This window comes from Phalaenopsis equestris, unplaced genomic scaffold, assembly GCF_001263595.1.
Source record: "Phalaenopsis equestris unplaced genomic scaffold, ASM126359v1 Scaffold000174, whole genome shotgun sequence".
Lineage (NCBI taxonomy): Eukaryota > Viridiplantae > Streptophyta > Magnoliopsida > Asparagales > Orchidaceae > Phalaenopsis > Phalaenopsis equestris.
Window position 1 is genome coordinate 242,156 of NW_018164616.1, and position 15,730 is coordinate 257,885.

The 15,730-nt window shown below is 34.2% G+C and overlaps 1 protein-coding gene across 1 annotated transcript in view; it reads left to right on the plus strand.

Annotated features, from left to right (window-relative positions):
• The window catches only part of LOC110022177 (sodium/hydrogen exchanger 7-like), a 120,183-nt gene that overhangs the window by 24,750 nt on the left and 79,703 nt on the right, over positions 1-15,730 (plus strand). The window contains exons 6-7 of the mRNA XM_020720992.1: positions 9,319-9,420; positions 9,498-9,615. Coding sequence (XP_020576651.1) covers positions 9,319-9,420; positions 9,498-9,615 — 220 coding nt within the window. The remainder of the gene's footprint in view (positions 1-9,318; positions 9,421-9,497; positions 9,616-15,730) is intronic.

The following is a 15,730-nucleotide window of genomic DNA, read 5'->3' on the forward strand; positions in this document are numbered from 1 at the left end:
TTTACAATTAAACCAATTTTTATAACATAATTTCTTATATTTTATCTTTTTTTGCACTTTATTATTCTGCCAATAACTATTTTTATTTATAAAAAAAATTTCTTTTGATTCTCCAAGTATATCTTTTTCTATTTGTTTAATAGTGTTTGTTACTTCATCCTACATAACATTTGCTTTTCATGAACATCCCAAATTTTGAAATCTTGAATTTTACTCGTAAAATATAATTTTATTTGTGTCTTTTAAATTTCTCTATCTAATTTTACGTTGATGAGTCCTAGCATTCTTTGTTTTACAACTCTTCATCTTAAAATCTAAAACTAATAATTGATGTTGTGTACTTAAATCCTCACTTAGAATGATCTTACAATCTTTACAATCTTGACTATATCTTCTTTTCATAAGAAAATAATCAATTTGTGTTTTATTTGACCCATTCTTATAAGTAATAAGATTCTTATCTCTTTTCTTGAATAAAATATTAGTAATAATAAAATCATACGCTAAAGCAAAATTTAAAATGACTTTACCTTCTTCATTCGTCACTCCAAAACCGTAACCACTATGAATATTTCTGAAATCTTCTACCACTCTACTAATATGTCCATTTAAATCTCAACCAATAAAAAATCTTTCTTCAAGAGGTATCGTTTGTATTAAGTTTTCTAAGTCATTCCAAAATTTAACTTTAGTCCCTATATTTAGACCTGCATGAGGAGCATAAACACTTATAAAATTAAAAATCTTAGAATCAATAGTAATCTTACAGGCAATAATTCTATCACCAACTCTATTAATTTTTACAACAATATATTTCAAATTCTTATCTTTAATCACACTTACACAATTTCTAGTGCGATTCTTACCAGAATACCAAAGTTTAAAGCCTAAGTTTTCAATCTCCTTAGACTTTTCTTCCACCCATTTAGTTTTTTGAATAAATAAGATATTAATTGACCATTTAGTCCGAAGTAATGATCTTCTTTAAGGGTTTGATTGGTGCTATAACAGTAACTCGATTCAACGGGGATATTTATCCTCCTATATTTCCCTTCACTTGCTCGTTGTCGTCCCACCTACGCCAACCGTTCTTGTTTTCACATTCGCCAATCCCTCTATCGTAACCCCTCCCCTTCCTATTTTCATTGTCGCCAAACCCTCTCCCATTACCACCTGCTACATTCCCTCTTCTGAAACCCCTTCTCTTCCTAGATTCCCTGCCGCCAACCCAAGATCCCCTTCCGTTGTCTCCCCAAACCCCTCTACTTCTCAATTTGGTGCCATCATGTCCATTCCAATCCCGCTGCCCCCATGGCCTTCTTGAACCTGCTTCCTTAGCCCACTACACCCGACTACTTGCCGTCGTAACCCACTATCCACCTTCGTTTCGACCATAAACCTCCACTTCCATCTACCTCACTGCTGTACTATAACTCCTCCCACACCCTTTACAGCTGCCGCAACCTCAGTCCACCATCTCTCTTGCCACTCAACCGAGATTCGCAACCTTCCACTCGCCCAAAGGGTTTTTTTATGTTGTGTTTGTTAATTTTGTATTGTCAAGAGTCCTTGTGTGTAACCTTGTTGAATTTCAACAATAATGGTTTCATTTCTATTATGATTTGGGTTAAGTCTGATATCATTCAGTATCTGTGTTGGCATAATCTTAGTCATATTCTTAGGGTTTCATAGCATTCGCCTTATTCCTCCACCAAAAAAATTCTCTCATTCTCAAATCATATCCAAACTTTGACCGAACTCTGATTTCCACTTGCTGATTTTCAAAATCAGCAATTCTAAATCAATTTTTACACCATTTTTCACCTCCCCACTCTAAACTCAAGCCATGCCCCCAAGAAAATATATGCCCAAGCCTATTGAGGAAGAGATACAACTAGAGATCCATCAACTTCAACGGAGACTTGCAGACATTGAGGATGAGCCTAGACGGGACTTACCCTCAACGGTGACATGGAATGTGGAAGATGCGAAAGAGACGAGAATTTCAACCTTTTTGAAAGGGATGATTTCAGTGATGAAAAAGAAAGGCTATGACTTTTTGGAATCCAGTATTTGAGTAGATCAAGAGAGGAACCCACATATGGAGGACACAGAGACTTTAGATTAAAGGTGGATCTACCAAAATTCGATGAAGGTATGGATCTAGATGATACCCTTCTTGTTGTCACCCCGAACATGTTGCCATCATATCCTTCCCCAACTGCTGCCCCATGTCCTTCACCAACTTGCTTCCTTAGGCTACTACACCCGACCACCTTCTGTCGTAACCCTCTATCCACCTTCCTCCCAACCATAAACCTCTACAGCTGTACCATAACCCTTCCACACCCTCTACAGCTGCCGCAACCCCAATCCACCATCTCTCTTGCCGCTCGGCCGGGATTTGCAACCTTTTCCCTCGATCTCACCCTTGTCCTCGCCTTCGCCCTTGCTCTAAGGGATCTTTTATGTGATGTTTGTTATTTTTCTCTTGTCAAGAGTCTTTATGTGTAACCCTGTTGAATTTCAGCAATAATATTTTTATTTTGTGTTGTGGTTTGGGTGAATTCTGATATCACTTATGTTTGATAAATTTAAGTATTTTCAAACTATTATGGAAATTAATGAAAATGTAGATGAGTATGTACCTTTTGAAGTTAATATTTTGGTAAGTTAAAATGTAGAAGTGCCATGGAAATTTTGTGTGATATGAAGATAATATCCTGAAGGCTTAAATTTAAATTTTATAAAATTGTTGGGCCAATAATAGTGTTTGTATCTAAATGTTTGGTTGAAAAAAGTTATTGATATCTAAGTTTAATGTGCTTCAATGGGATTGATAAGATCATGTGTGGCAAAATTAGGAATGGTAAATAAAAGAATGATTGTATTAGAGAAATAGCTGGATGACAACTATTGAAGATAATATGCTTGAATGTAAACTTAGGTGGCTTGGACATGTATACTGAATGATAGAAAATGTGCATGCTGGATGTGTAAATAAAACTTGTGTTGGTGGACTATGAAGAAAATGGGTATATTTAATGTTACATAGATCAAAGTTGTGCCAAAAAAGTTGCATAGAATATGCTTTAACACTTCCAAAGCAAGAACAAATGAAAATGAGAATTTATATAATCCTGACCCAATATACTTGGGATATGACTTACGATGGTGATTATGTCATAATGTAAAAAAAGTTCATAATGTTGTGGGAGATGTATGATTAAAACAAGAAAATGAATTTAAGAGATTCAAATTAAAACTTTGAATAGGAGCGCACGGACATGGAAAAATAGAAGAATCATAGATTTAATGTGGAAAAGCTAGAAAACCGAAAAAACCCACAGAACCACATCACAAGAAGACACCCACGATAAAAAAATGACAATAATAGTACAAATTACACCATAATCAAGCCTCTCTAATTTCTGAAACACTTCAAAAATTATCTCCTTTCTTGATTGCACAAGAGAAAATAGAAATCCAATACCACATACTTGCTGGTTTGTCTTTTAGTGATTGCCATATTTCTGCAGTCAAATTGAAATATAAACACCGAACTGCATAAATTCGGTTACAGGCATCTGACACCTACCTTCAACACTGGAATTTTGAGTTTAGTATTTTCTAAATCAGAAAAAAAAAAAAAAAAAAACAAATGTATCTTTGCTTGTGAGCATCACTCATGGGCACAAATTGTCGAAGGCTCTATTTTGGAAGCCTAGAATGGGCACTGTAGTGCTCCCACTAGCGTCGGGGCGCTACTTAAGTGCGAGAGCGCCACCTCGGGCACTGGTGCGCTCGAAGAACCCTTTAGCCACTTCAATCAGGCTCTAAAAAATAACAATCTCTTACTTGGTGACTGATTTTAATTAATTTGACTCCAAATCTTTACCATCTTTATAATAGTGTACTGTAATGCTGCTCAACCCCCGATCTCAGTTTTTCCGAACTCTAAATGAAGTCAAGAATAGCTTTAATTTCTCAACAGTAACAATATCAGTCAACATATTTGTAGGGTTCCGTGCTGTTTGTATCTTCTCTAAAAATAATTTACTATCTTTTTGGATTGAATGAATGAAATGATACTTTAGCTGAATGTGCTTCGCCTTGGCATGACATGCAGTGTTATTTGCTTGATGAATATCACTCATATCCCTATAGATCAATCTCTGCACTTCCAAAACAAAGTGCTTTATTGACTGTTCCTCTCAGGTATTTGAGAATTCACTTCACCGTCTCCCAATGACGTTTATTTGAATCACCCATTTACCGACTAATCACTTTCATTGCATGTGCAATATTTGGCCTTATACATATCATCACATATATCAAACTTCTAACTATTGAAGCATACAGAGTTCTTCTCATCTGTGTTTATTCTGTTTCATACTTAAACAATTGTTTCTTATTTAGTCTAAAGTGACTGGCTAAGAGGGTGCAAACTCGTTTTGTCTCTCATATTGAATCTATGTGGGACCTTCTCAGCTGTTAGTACCTTTTGGAATCGATGGCTACTTGATATTGGTGGAACGAGCTAGAAGAGTGGAGATCAACTATCAGCTTAGTCAGAAGCATAAGGAGAGGCATAAGAGGAACACTGTAGAAGAACATGTAGATAACTCAGAAGGATCCATTGAGAAGAAGTCTAAGAATAATTCAGGTGGAGTTAGCAGAGGTACGACTATGCTAAATGCGAAAGACAACATAAATATGAATGTTTTATGGGCTCAAACACTTGTTATTGGTGCCGTCAGTTTAGTCATACAACAATATATTATCTATTTCTTAACCAGAAAAGTGCTAAAGATTAGAAATCTAGTGGAGCTCTTCACAAAAGTCAGCAGGCGGGCATAAAAAAATAGTTTACAACTTCAGCTCCTACTTAAGATCAATCAAGACAAACTATTTGAGCTCGAGTATATTCCCTTACTCATAGTGATCTTGAAGAATCTACTACTGCTAATAGTGGTGAGGTCTAATGTGTTTGGCATTTTCTTAGCATATTTTTTTGCTTTATTATTGTTATCCGTAGTATAATTGAGTCGCCTTAAATCGGGTCTTTATATTTATAGTGATTACTTTTATCTTAATGAATGACCCCTAGTTTCATGGATGACTAATGTTTTATCTGCTTACGATTTATAAATTTCGATTTCGAGGATGAAATTTTTATAAGAGGGGATAATTGTAACGTCCTATTTTTTTGTAATCGAAGTAGAGGAAATAAGAAAAACCAGCAGAAGAAGAAACAAGGAGTTGAGCAACAGATAGTTGAGGAAGGGGAAACAAAAGTTAGCAAATCGAACAGGAGGGAGATAAAGCGAGAAGTCTTGAATTTAAAACGAGGGGATCGAAAGACTATATGATGAGTTCACCTATAAAACGACCGGCCAAAGAAAGCTTCATTTTCCTGTGAGTCAAGTGGCACGGAAGACGTCGAGCGTAGCGTCAGTGTCGAGCAGAGGAGGACCACGCGGGAGAATAGACGGCGCATCAGGCCTTGTGCTTGGAAGAAGGGGATCACAACTTTGCGCTATTATGTCGAGTCTAGTTGAGTTGAAGAGGAAGGAGGAGCTTTCTTGCATGCACAAGACTTCGATCGTGCCCTAATCGAGCGCCGATGAAGAAGAGACAAGAGGAAGAGCAGAAGCATTTGAATTGAGCGAGCCGTAGCAAGGAACCACATGCCCTTGCCGAGCACCAAAGAAGAAAAGGAAAGGGATCACATGTGGGAACATAGGATAAAGGTAAGCTTTGTTTTAAGTAATATAAATATTAATATAAATACATGCGTAGATACATACATACATACCTACATACGTGCATACATACATGCGTGCATACATACCTACATACGTACATACCATATGTACATACCATACATACATACATACATATATACCTACATACATACGTATGTATGTACGTACATACATCACACACACACACAGACAGATACATACATACATAAATACATAACATACATACATACATATATGTGGCTCCATTACTTCGTATGTGATGAATAATATGGGAGGCCCAGGGTTGCAAACATAACATACATAACATGCATACATACATATATCTATCTATGTGGCTCCATTACTTCGTATGTGATGAATAATATGGGAGGCCCAGGGCTCCTTATTTTGCTTACGATTGGGCAGCTTTTATTTGGTTTTTTCTTGTTTTTAATGTTGGATGGATGCTTATACTTTACTTTAGATTCTTCTTATACCTTTTGGTGGCCTGGTAGACGGTTTTTGCTTCGGGCATTGGTCTGGGGGGGCTTAGGTGGAGATCTGACATATGAGATTTATTGCAGTTGTTTTATTGGGGATACTGTTGAGAATGGTTACTAGGTTTAGCTTATTGCTCCAGCTTTATTTTTTTTTCGGTGAATGGATTTAATCACTTCGTTATGGAGGCTCATAGCTCCAAATTTCTAGGATATTTTCACTCTATGTCCTGGGCAGGACCGTGACTCCTTTTTTGTTCTATGCATTTCAGGATGGGGGGGTTGGAAGAGCTTGGATCCTTCTCCATCTTCCTTGCTCGCATGTTTTCTTGCTTGTTTGGTGCATTCACAGTTTTTGAGCCGCAGGTATTTGAATTTTGGGATATGCTTGGTGGTGCTCTTTCCAGCTTTCAAGACGTTTGTTTTTGGCTTAGCAACTTGCACTATTTTTGTTTTAATTTTTATACATGATCATATGGGGTATACTTCATTTGTTGGGTATACGTTTTGTTGGGTATACGTTTTGTTTGGATACATGTATTTTTGGATTATATTTTTGGATTTTATATTTACCTTTGTTTCATCTTTCTTTCTTTTTAGGGTGGAGTTGTAATGCAGAAGGAGGAACCCTAGGACTATATGTATTTTCTTTATTTTTAGCGGGGATCTTCTTTCCCTCTCTTATTTTGTAACCGCCTTTGATATTAACGTGTAAGGAGTCACATATATATATATATATAATATAATATAATATAATATTATACATAAATTTATTATTTAAACGTTAAACTTAAATGTATTTGATTCAAGCACTAAAGAAACGTAAAGATTTTAATTCTAATCACATTTTTTTAGAATTAATATTCTTTAATATAAATTTCGATTACATAATTAAACTTAAAATTTAAAGTATTGAAATGCCAATTATGTTAGTGTAATACTACATAAATTCAAAGTTAAATTAAAATATAATTAAGTAAAGCGATAACTGAATATTTTATATTTTATAGGTGATAATTAATAGAAGTAATACAAGTTAAGAGCAAACAAATCTTCTATCATCGAGGTGAGTAGTTGTACTTTTAATCTATGATATCATTTTGACTCTTCTCGAATTTTTAGACATTATTTAATAATGAGATTTGTAAAAATTTTATTTTGATATATATATATATATATTATTGGTGAATTTGGTAAAAAGGCTTATAGTTAATATCATGCATGTTATATATAGTATATTAAATTTAATGCGACAAACACTTGAATGATATATTTATATTACTTGCGTGTATGTGTATGTCTGACTATCTGGAATCATCATTTGATGGCATTAATAAGATACACTAAGGTATTCGTGCACTTATATAGAAAAACATATTAATTTTAATGTTTCTTAATTGTCATAATGTTTTGACGGTGCTCTTGCGACGGTTGTACTTGTATAATATAATATTGATGTGCTGTTGATATAATAAGGTTCTTTGACTAATATAAAATATTTTACTGATTTATTTTTTCTTAATTGTCATAATGTTTTGACGGTGCTCTTGTGACGGTTGTACTTGTATAATATAATATTGATGTACTGTTGATATAATAAGGTTCTTTGACTAATATCAAATATTTTACTGATTTATTTAAAAAACTTAACTAACATGCATATTGTTTTTTTCCCCTTGCATTGCTGTAGTTTGAGAGTATGAGTATTCACCGACTTGATTTGACTCATAGCTTCTTTTTAAACTAACTTTTCAGGTTAATTTAACTGATTAAAATATGAGCGATAGAAGAGAAAACGTATATATAAGACACCAATAATCAGTAGTAAGGTAATTTTAATTGTGCCACTTTAATATAATTTGATTAGTGATTCTTTTATATGTTATATTGTATATATTATATTGTAGATTAATATAGAAAATTTGACAACGTCTGACCATCTGTACTCGTCTTGGTTAATTCCAAGCTTCGGGCCGGATCGTGATATTACTTGCTCATATCAAATTTGTCAGTTACCTGAAGATATTCATTGAGAATTGGCCAGCACTTAATAAAATTATAAACCCGCTTATGTTGTTTTGGCATAATGGTTCATCTGAATCTAAAAAAATTATCATAGTAGTCTTTAAAAAAATTAAATAATAGGACTGAAGGCCATTTAAAATTTTGTAGTGTATTGGGACAAAGTCTTTCTAATTAGAACTTTCAAAATATTTTGGCATTTGTCTATCATTTAATGCATGTGATTTGAGTTTGTTGGGTGAATTTTCAATCAAGGCCTAGGATTGAAGGCAATTTAAAATTTTTTAGTGTATTGGGACAAAGTCTTATTAATTAAAAATTTTAAAATATTTTGCCATTTGCCTATTATTTAATGCATGTGTTTTGAGTTTGTTTCGTGAACTTTCAATTAAAACCTTGGATTTTAAGTCTTTTCATCTCTTTGGGAATCCTCATCTAAGAAATTTTTTTAACTCATTCCATCTACTCCTTGAGATTTGGATTTTTTATTTGGTGATTGCTCATCTTGTTCTTTTTCTTCATTTCAAATCTTAATTTGTGATCAATTTTGTGAATGTGATTGATTTTGGTGAAAAAAAAATGCTACAATTAGATTTTCTGATTGTGGTATGATTTTTGTTTAAAGCATGAATTTATTTTTCTGAGTTTCTCACTGAATTTAGTCAATTCAAGCGATCACTAAGCTGCTATTGTGCAATTTTGTGTATTTATGGATTGCATTATAAGTTGGCAAATAATTGATTTAATTGGTGGTCCTTAATCTGCAAATTTTAAATTTGGAGAGTTTGACTTTTGTTTATTGCGTCATTTAAAAAGGTGATTGTCAGGAGCAGTCTTGAAATGTCTATATCTCATTGATAACTTGGCCTCTAAATATACTGCTGGTCTGTTTATTTATATGTTTATTATTTCAAAATTTTTGTAATCTTAAGGTGGAATTGATTTTTAGGTATGAAAGACACGTCATCCCAATTTATTTTAACATGATGATTATTTCATTCTAAATCTTAGCACTTCTTGAATTGCAAGCTTAACTCTGGATCACCCTGCAGGACTGCAATTGTTGTTTATCAGTTGTTCTACAAGATGGTGCTTGGGATGAGCTTCAATGTTGGAGAAATTATTCAATTTCTATCACGTGTTTCACTGGGAGCGTATGTTTTCATATCTTTACTTATTATATATATTTCTATAATAGATAATGCTTATCATCAAATCCTATAATGTTCAGTGTAGCCCTTGGTCTAGCTTTCGGAATAGCATCTATACTCTGGCTTGGGTTCATCTTCAATGATGCAGTCATTGAGATCACCTTAACTCTCGCAATCAGCTACATCACGTTTTACACTGTGAGATTTCTGTAAGAAATTTGGTTTTATTCGTGATGTGTTGTGAAGCCTTCATAAAAATCGCATTGAAGTGTCTTCCTGTTGTCAAGATTCCTATATGAGATTTTGGCTTAATACCTTTTCCTGTGGTTTTATGGGTGCATTTTATTGGAATTTTTACTTGTTTTACCCTTTATCTAACTTGTTTGATTACTACAGTTATCAAAAGGCATTCCAAAACGTAATAAGTGTTTATTTGGTGATGGCTTCTTATGATAATTCAATGGAAAACCACAAACATGGCACTTGGAAAAAGAAGGTTGGATTAAATATGAGTTAGGGGGTTGTAATGGTAATGATTTTTGCTCAGTAGCAAATCTAGCATAGTTAGAAAATCTCGAGCATCAAATAAGATATCAGCATCCATCCAGGACATTAATTTTTCTTAGACAGAATACTTATAAGGGAAGTTTTTCATGAGGTATTAATTATGAGAGGATTTTGGAGGGTACTTTTGAGTTGAAGGAGAGAGAATGTTAAGATGCTGTTGAAGGAGATCCAATCTTATAAAGGCTATTACTTTCATAAATTGGGTGCACATATGAATATGCCGGTGTGAGATTGTTTGTTTCTACTTTACGGACCAAAAATGATGCTTATAACCAATGACAAATAGAGATTTTATTTTTTACCATGGGTACACAAATTGATTTTAATAGTCTAAATTGTAATAAGCTTTAATTGTGCATAACTTAAGCTTTTTCATTTGGATTTGGGATTGATATTATTGTTATTATTTTTTTCTATTTAGATTTTTCTTCAAAAAGCGAATACACTTATTGATTGGAACAATTAGAAGTGACGTGGTTGACTCCTAGACACTTAATATATTTGATGAGTTGAGCTTTGTTGGTGGAAGCACTTGCCTTTTTACTATCTAGACTTGTATCAGTTACATTAACGTCGGAAACAAATCATCCTCTCAGGGAATTCATTTTGGACTTCTTGTGGTTCTTGCATAAATCTTGGTGGGAACCTCTTTCCCCTCTTATTACTAGCTTGTTACATAAAAAATATTCTAATGTTGTTGAAGTTGCTCACATTGGTGATTGTGGGTCACAAGCCACCCATAAATTTTGCAATGGTATACTTAGATTTTGAAACGCGACACTTTAGCGAGTGATGCTCAAATCATTAACTTACTCCGCTGTCAACCATTTTTGTTGAAAGTCATGCTGTTCAAGGAAGACATATTAACCTAAAATGAGAAGGCAAGTGATGTGTGATTCCATAGGATCGCGAAAATCCTACTGTTTTTGTCAAACTATTTTTTTTTTCAGTTTTCTGTTTTTTTCCTATTTATTTATTTTTTAATTATGATATCTCTATTACGAGATTATTTGTGTTTCTTTTGCTGTTTGGGGAATTTTTGCTTTTTTTAAGTATTATGAAGATTGTAATATTTGATTTTTCTCTTTAGGAGTGTCGACGTGGGAGTGCTCCCACTTCGAATACAGGACGCGACCCGTGACTCCTCTTAATCATGGGAGACAGACCGAAATAGTCCCATTTTCCTTCTTTATGCTTTCTTTCATATTATCCTTAATTTTTTTAGTCCTTTCCTATATATGTGTTGTATTAGGGCTTGAAAATATTTTTTTATTGCATTTATGTCAGGAACGCCGCGTGTGTCCATATTTTTATTTTCTAAGGTTGTATCCAATGATGAGTGGTGCTCCGATTATAGCTCGTCTGAGATGGTAATCTCTTTCAAAGGGATCGAGTGGTTCTCCGACTGTACCTTCTTCTAACGAGGTTATTTTATGTCCAACTTTTCCATCCTCTGCATTCCTCCCTTCTCTGCCAAGATTTCCGGACAACAACCCTTCTGTCGTATTGCAATTTCAACTGTCAGCTACCACCTCCAGTTGTTGCCATCCCTTGCAGCCACTTTCCACCTAGCTGCCATTCGTTTGAACCACCCATCTTCGTTGTTCACCCATCCCTCTAGCTTCCACAACCACAAGACAACTTTCCTTTTGCTGTCCCATAGGCCGACTCATTCCCCATTGCTGACGTCGACATTCCTACTCAATGCTGCCGCCCCGAACTACTCTTGACTGTTTGTAGTAGTTCCAGGCCTCCTACTAGTCCCTACTTGTTGTCTTTCAACCGGTCAATCTCCACCTTAATATCACTATCACAATCCCACATAACTTCCATTTTCTCCTCCTACAACCATCCAACACCTCATCACCTTCCACTTGTTCTCTACTAATCAAACTGACCACTACTTTCAAATACATTTAGCTGTGTTTTCTTGGTTTGTTGTATTTCCATGTCAAGGGTGTGTGGTTGTAAATGTTTATTGCCATTGTCACACCTTAACTATCCTCTTTTTAAGGGTCGACTGAGCTGTGACAAAGGCAGATGATTTTTCCAGACTAAGTTCTCATCAACACTCATTTTGACTTGCAGAATCATCACCTATTGGGTGATGTACTAGTTTAACTAAATTGGCGCATACATACTTGATACATTTCATTGTATTAATAATTCATATTAATATATATTCAGATGTGTGGAAATCATATCATTAAAACATATAAACTTTACAAAGCTACTAAATCTAATATAAATAAAAATATGTATCCAAAAGACTATACAAACTCCCAATGCTATAAATGACAAGCCATACAAGTCACACCTGATTACTCACCACGTTGCTCCTATCCCTTTCTAAAAGTAAATCATGCAGCGAGCGACAAGAAGTTGAAAGAAATAATCAAGACTAAATTAAGATTTTATTCATGAAAGAGAAATAACTTGCATGCTTATATGTAACTATACATCTCCACACACATGTCACAACATACTAGCATAATATAAAACATGTAAAAGAAAAGCAGATGGTGTAGAAAATCATGACTGTTATATAAAATATATATGTTATTTATTCATGTGTATTCATAAACATGTACTTATAAGCATGTTCATAAGCATAACAGTATCCCATAACCATATAATCATAACATCATTGCAATGTCATTTGTGCAATTTATAAACCTCAACTATTTCCTTGCCTTTTCATATCATGGGTCATCACCCTATCCCAAGGCTATATTAACTATTGATAAACGTTGATCCTCCCAATATTACAGTTATCAATAGACTCTCTGATACCAATGTTTCCGTACATTCTATCATCGTTTGGTCACAATGGTTCCCAGAATTTTGTTGCCGCCTGAACATCAGGAATTAGGAATACCCCATCCCCACATAGTGTGCTCGCAAGAACTCATGTATTAGTCTACCCATAATATTACTTGTGACATTTAAATAATTATTCCTATTTCACGCATTCATCACAAACATTTCATATATCATGCATAAATTATAACACATGAGTACATGCAAATAATAATTTCATAAGTAAATTTATCTGTATCATAACATATTATAGTATATCACATGTATCGTAAAAGAAGTCAACTTACATTCATACATTCAATGCATGTATTCATCCATAATATGCGATAAATTCCAAATGCATCCATGTCAAACATGAAATTCACAAGAAAAATTATAGAAAATTATTTTTTTAAGTTATCACAAGATTATTTAACCTTATTAGATGAAGCAGCCCCACGATAAGTTCCCACACGCTCATCTCGAGCTCGCCACCTTGTGTAAACAATTTTGATACATAAGCATTGTAGAAATTCATGGATTCATAATTCGCTTCGTGATTTAACCAATAACTTAATTTATTTGCTAAAACATACCTTAAATGGGCTTCTTGGTATATAAATCCGCTCTTCTGATACCATCTATTGTTCTTTCCGCTTCTTCCTAACACATCAATCCTCTTTTCCCCTCGCTGATTTCATGTTAGAATCCCTTACAAAAGCTTGCAAACTAGTTCGACGCTTCCGACACAAGTTCAACTACTGCTGCGATTAACATAAATGAAAAAATACACAAATTAGTGGCAATCGTCAAAACGAAAATAGGAAGTAGAAGGAAGGAATGTAATGTTTAGAATAACACTAAATAGGGATTCATATTTACAGAAATCTCCATGGAAGTTCTTATCATGAGCTGCGGCTCTTAGGTCCGTCGCTTGCCCTTCTGTTAGCTACTAATCACGTCTATGCTATAGGAGCCGAGTGGAAGCCTACGCTGGATCCTTCTGCCGAGCGAACTAGAATAGGGAGTGGGGAAGGATTCGAAGTCTTTGGGAATACGATGGATTCAACCCACTAATTGCTTCTCATAACTAATTATCACATGAAAAGTAGGTTGGGAATAGTAATCATGCGGGATTAATGATTTATTAAGGTTTAACTAATTTAACTAAACTTACAACTTTTAAATTTTATGTCTCGCAATACTTCTCAATTAAGATATATTGCTTTATATTGAATTGATCGACTTCATGTGTAGAATTTTATAAAGATTGCTTTGATTAAATTATGAGAATTGCAAAATTTGGGATACATATAAAATTTTTTGAATTTTCGTGGTTTATCAAAATTTTATGTGTTACAACCATTTTCAGGAATAATATTTGCTTTACTATTGCTTTTTGGGTTGAGTCTGGTATCATGTGCTGTATTCTCTTCCTTTTGTAACTGTTTGAGAAGCTGATACCAAAAAAAGGATAGCTCTTATTGAGGGAGTTGCTGAATGTCCTTGATAGTTTATCGCTTATGCGGCTGCTACTGAGAGGGGTTCATTATGCTACATATTTCATGCCACAGTTGTTTTCTTCAGACATTTATTTATCAAATAAACTCAAACGAGTATTAAGAGAGAGAGAGAGAGAAGCATGTTTTATATTTAATGGCTCGAGATTTGGCTCGTGAGAATGCTTGTCTTTGTGCACTTCAAGTTTTGGTTATGACAGAAAATGATGATTATTTATTTCATCAAGATAGACTTTGGAATGGCATGTAGAGTCGATTTGTGTAGATGTGAGCATAGACTTTGTAGTGGAGCTCCCTCAGCTACAACAATATAATGTCTTTGTTATGCTGATAGCTCAATTCCAGAAGCTTCTAGAGGAGAAGAAGCGTTCCTACTCAAGGAGAATGATGTGGGAACTTTCAATTTGATCGCAAGGTTCCCCTCAAATCTCGAAATTGATCCCATGAACGCTGGATTCCGCAGGATTGCGTGAAATACTGCAATTGCGAGAAATCCCGTGATTGTGAGAAATCTCATTGATTTTTTATTATAGTTTTTTTTTTCTTTTTTCTAATTTCTTTAATGTTTATCAATTTTCTAATTAAGGTATCTCTTTTAGGAGACCCGTTTTGGGGATTTTTGTTTTGTTTTGAGTATTATAGAGATTGTAGTATCTGATTTTTTGTTGGAGTGCCGCATCTTATTTCATTTGCTAGTGGTGTATTTGTATCTTGTTCAGGAACACTTGATAAACTTCCTTGCCGCTCTTACATCGTCTTTTCAGAGTTATCTTTGTTGTTTTCATTTGGGAAAGCCGCTAAATGATGCTTATCCTCACCCAAGCGCCATCAAATTCACATATTGTCATTCCCTCGTCATTCCACAATTACTTTCGCTCTAAATTTCCTTCCTAAACACCGTATAGGAGCCTAGAATGTTATCAATAAGTTTCTTTGCAACTTATTTTTCATCTTTTTGACGGGAAGATCTTTTGCTTTTCTTTTTTAGTTTTTGTTTCTTTTAAGGTTCTCCCAGAAAATGTTCTTTAATTACACCCTTATTGTTAGCTTGTTGACTAAAAAATAATTCAATATCGAAGTTGGCCACTCAAGTGTTTGTGCATTACAAGCCACCAAAGAATCTTGCAATGATATACTCCTTAGATTCAAAAGAACGCGATTTAACTTAAGATGCTAAAATCAATAGTTTACTCCACTTTCCATCATTTTTGTTGAAAGTTATAGAGTTAGGAAGACATTATTTAAAATCAAAGGGAAAGTTTCTTCTTTGTAACTTATTCTTCATCTTTTTTGATATGATGACAAAAAAAAATATTGAGATTTTCTTATCTATTTTATACTATTTTTGATGATATTGCACTTTAAAAAAATGTATTTTTGATTTTTTGTTGCAGGAATGATGAATTAGGGTTATTGGAGCAAAAAAA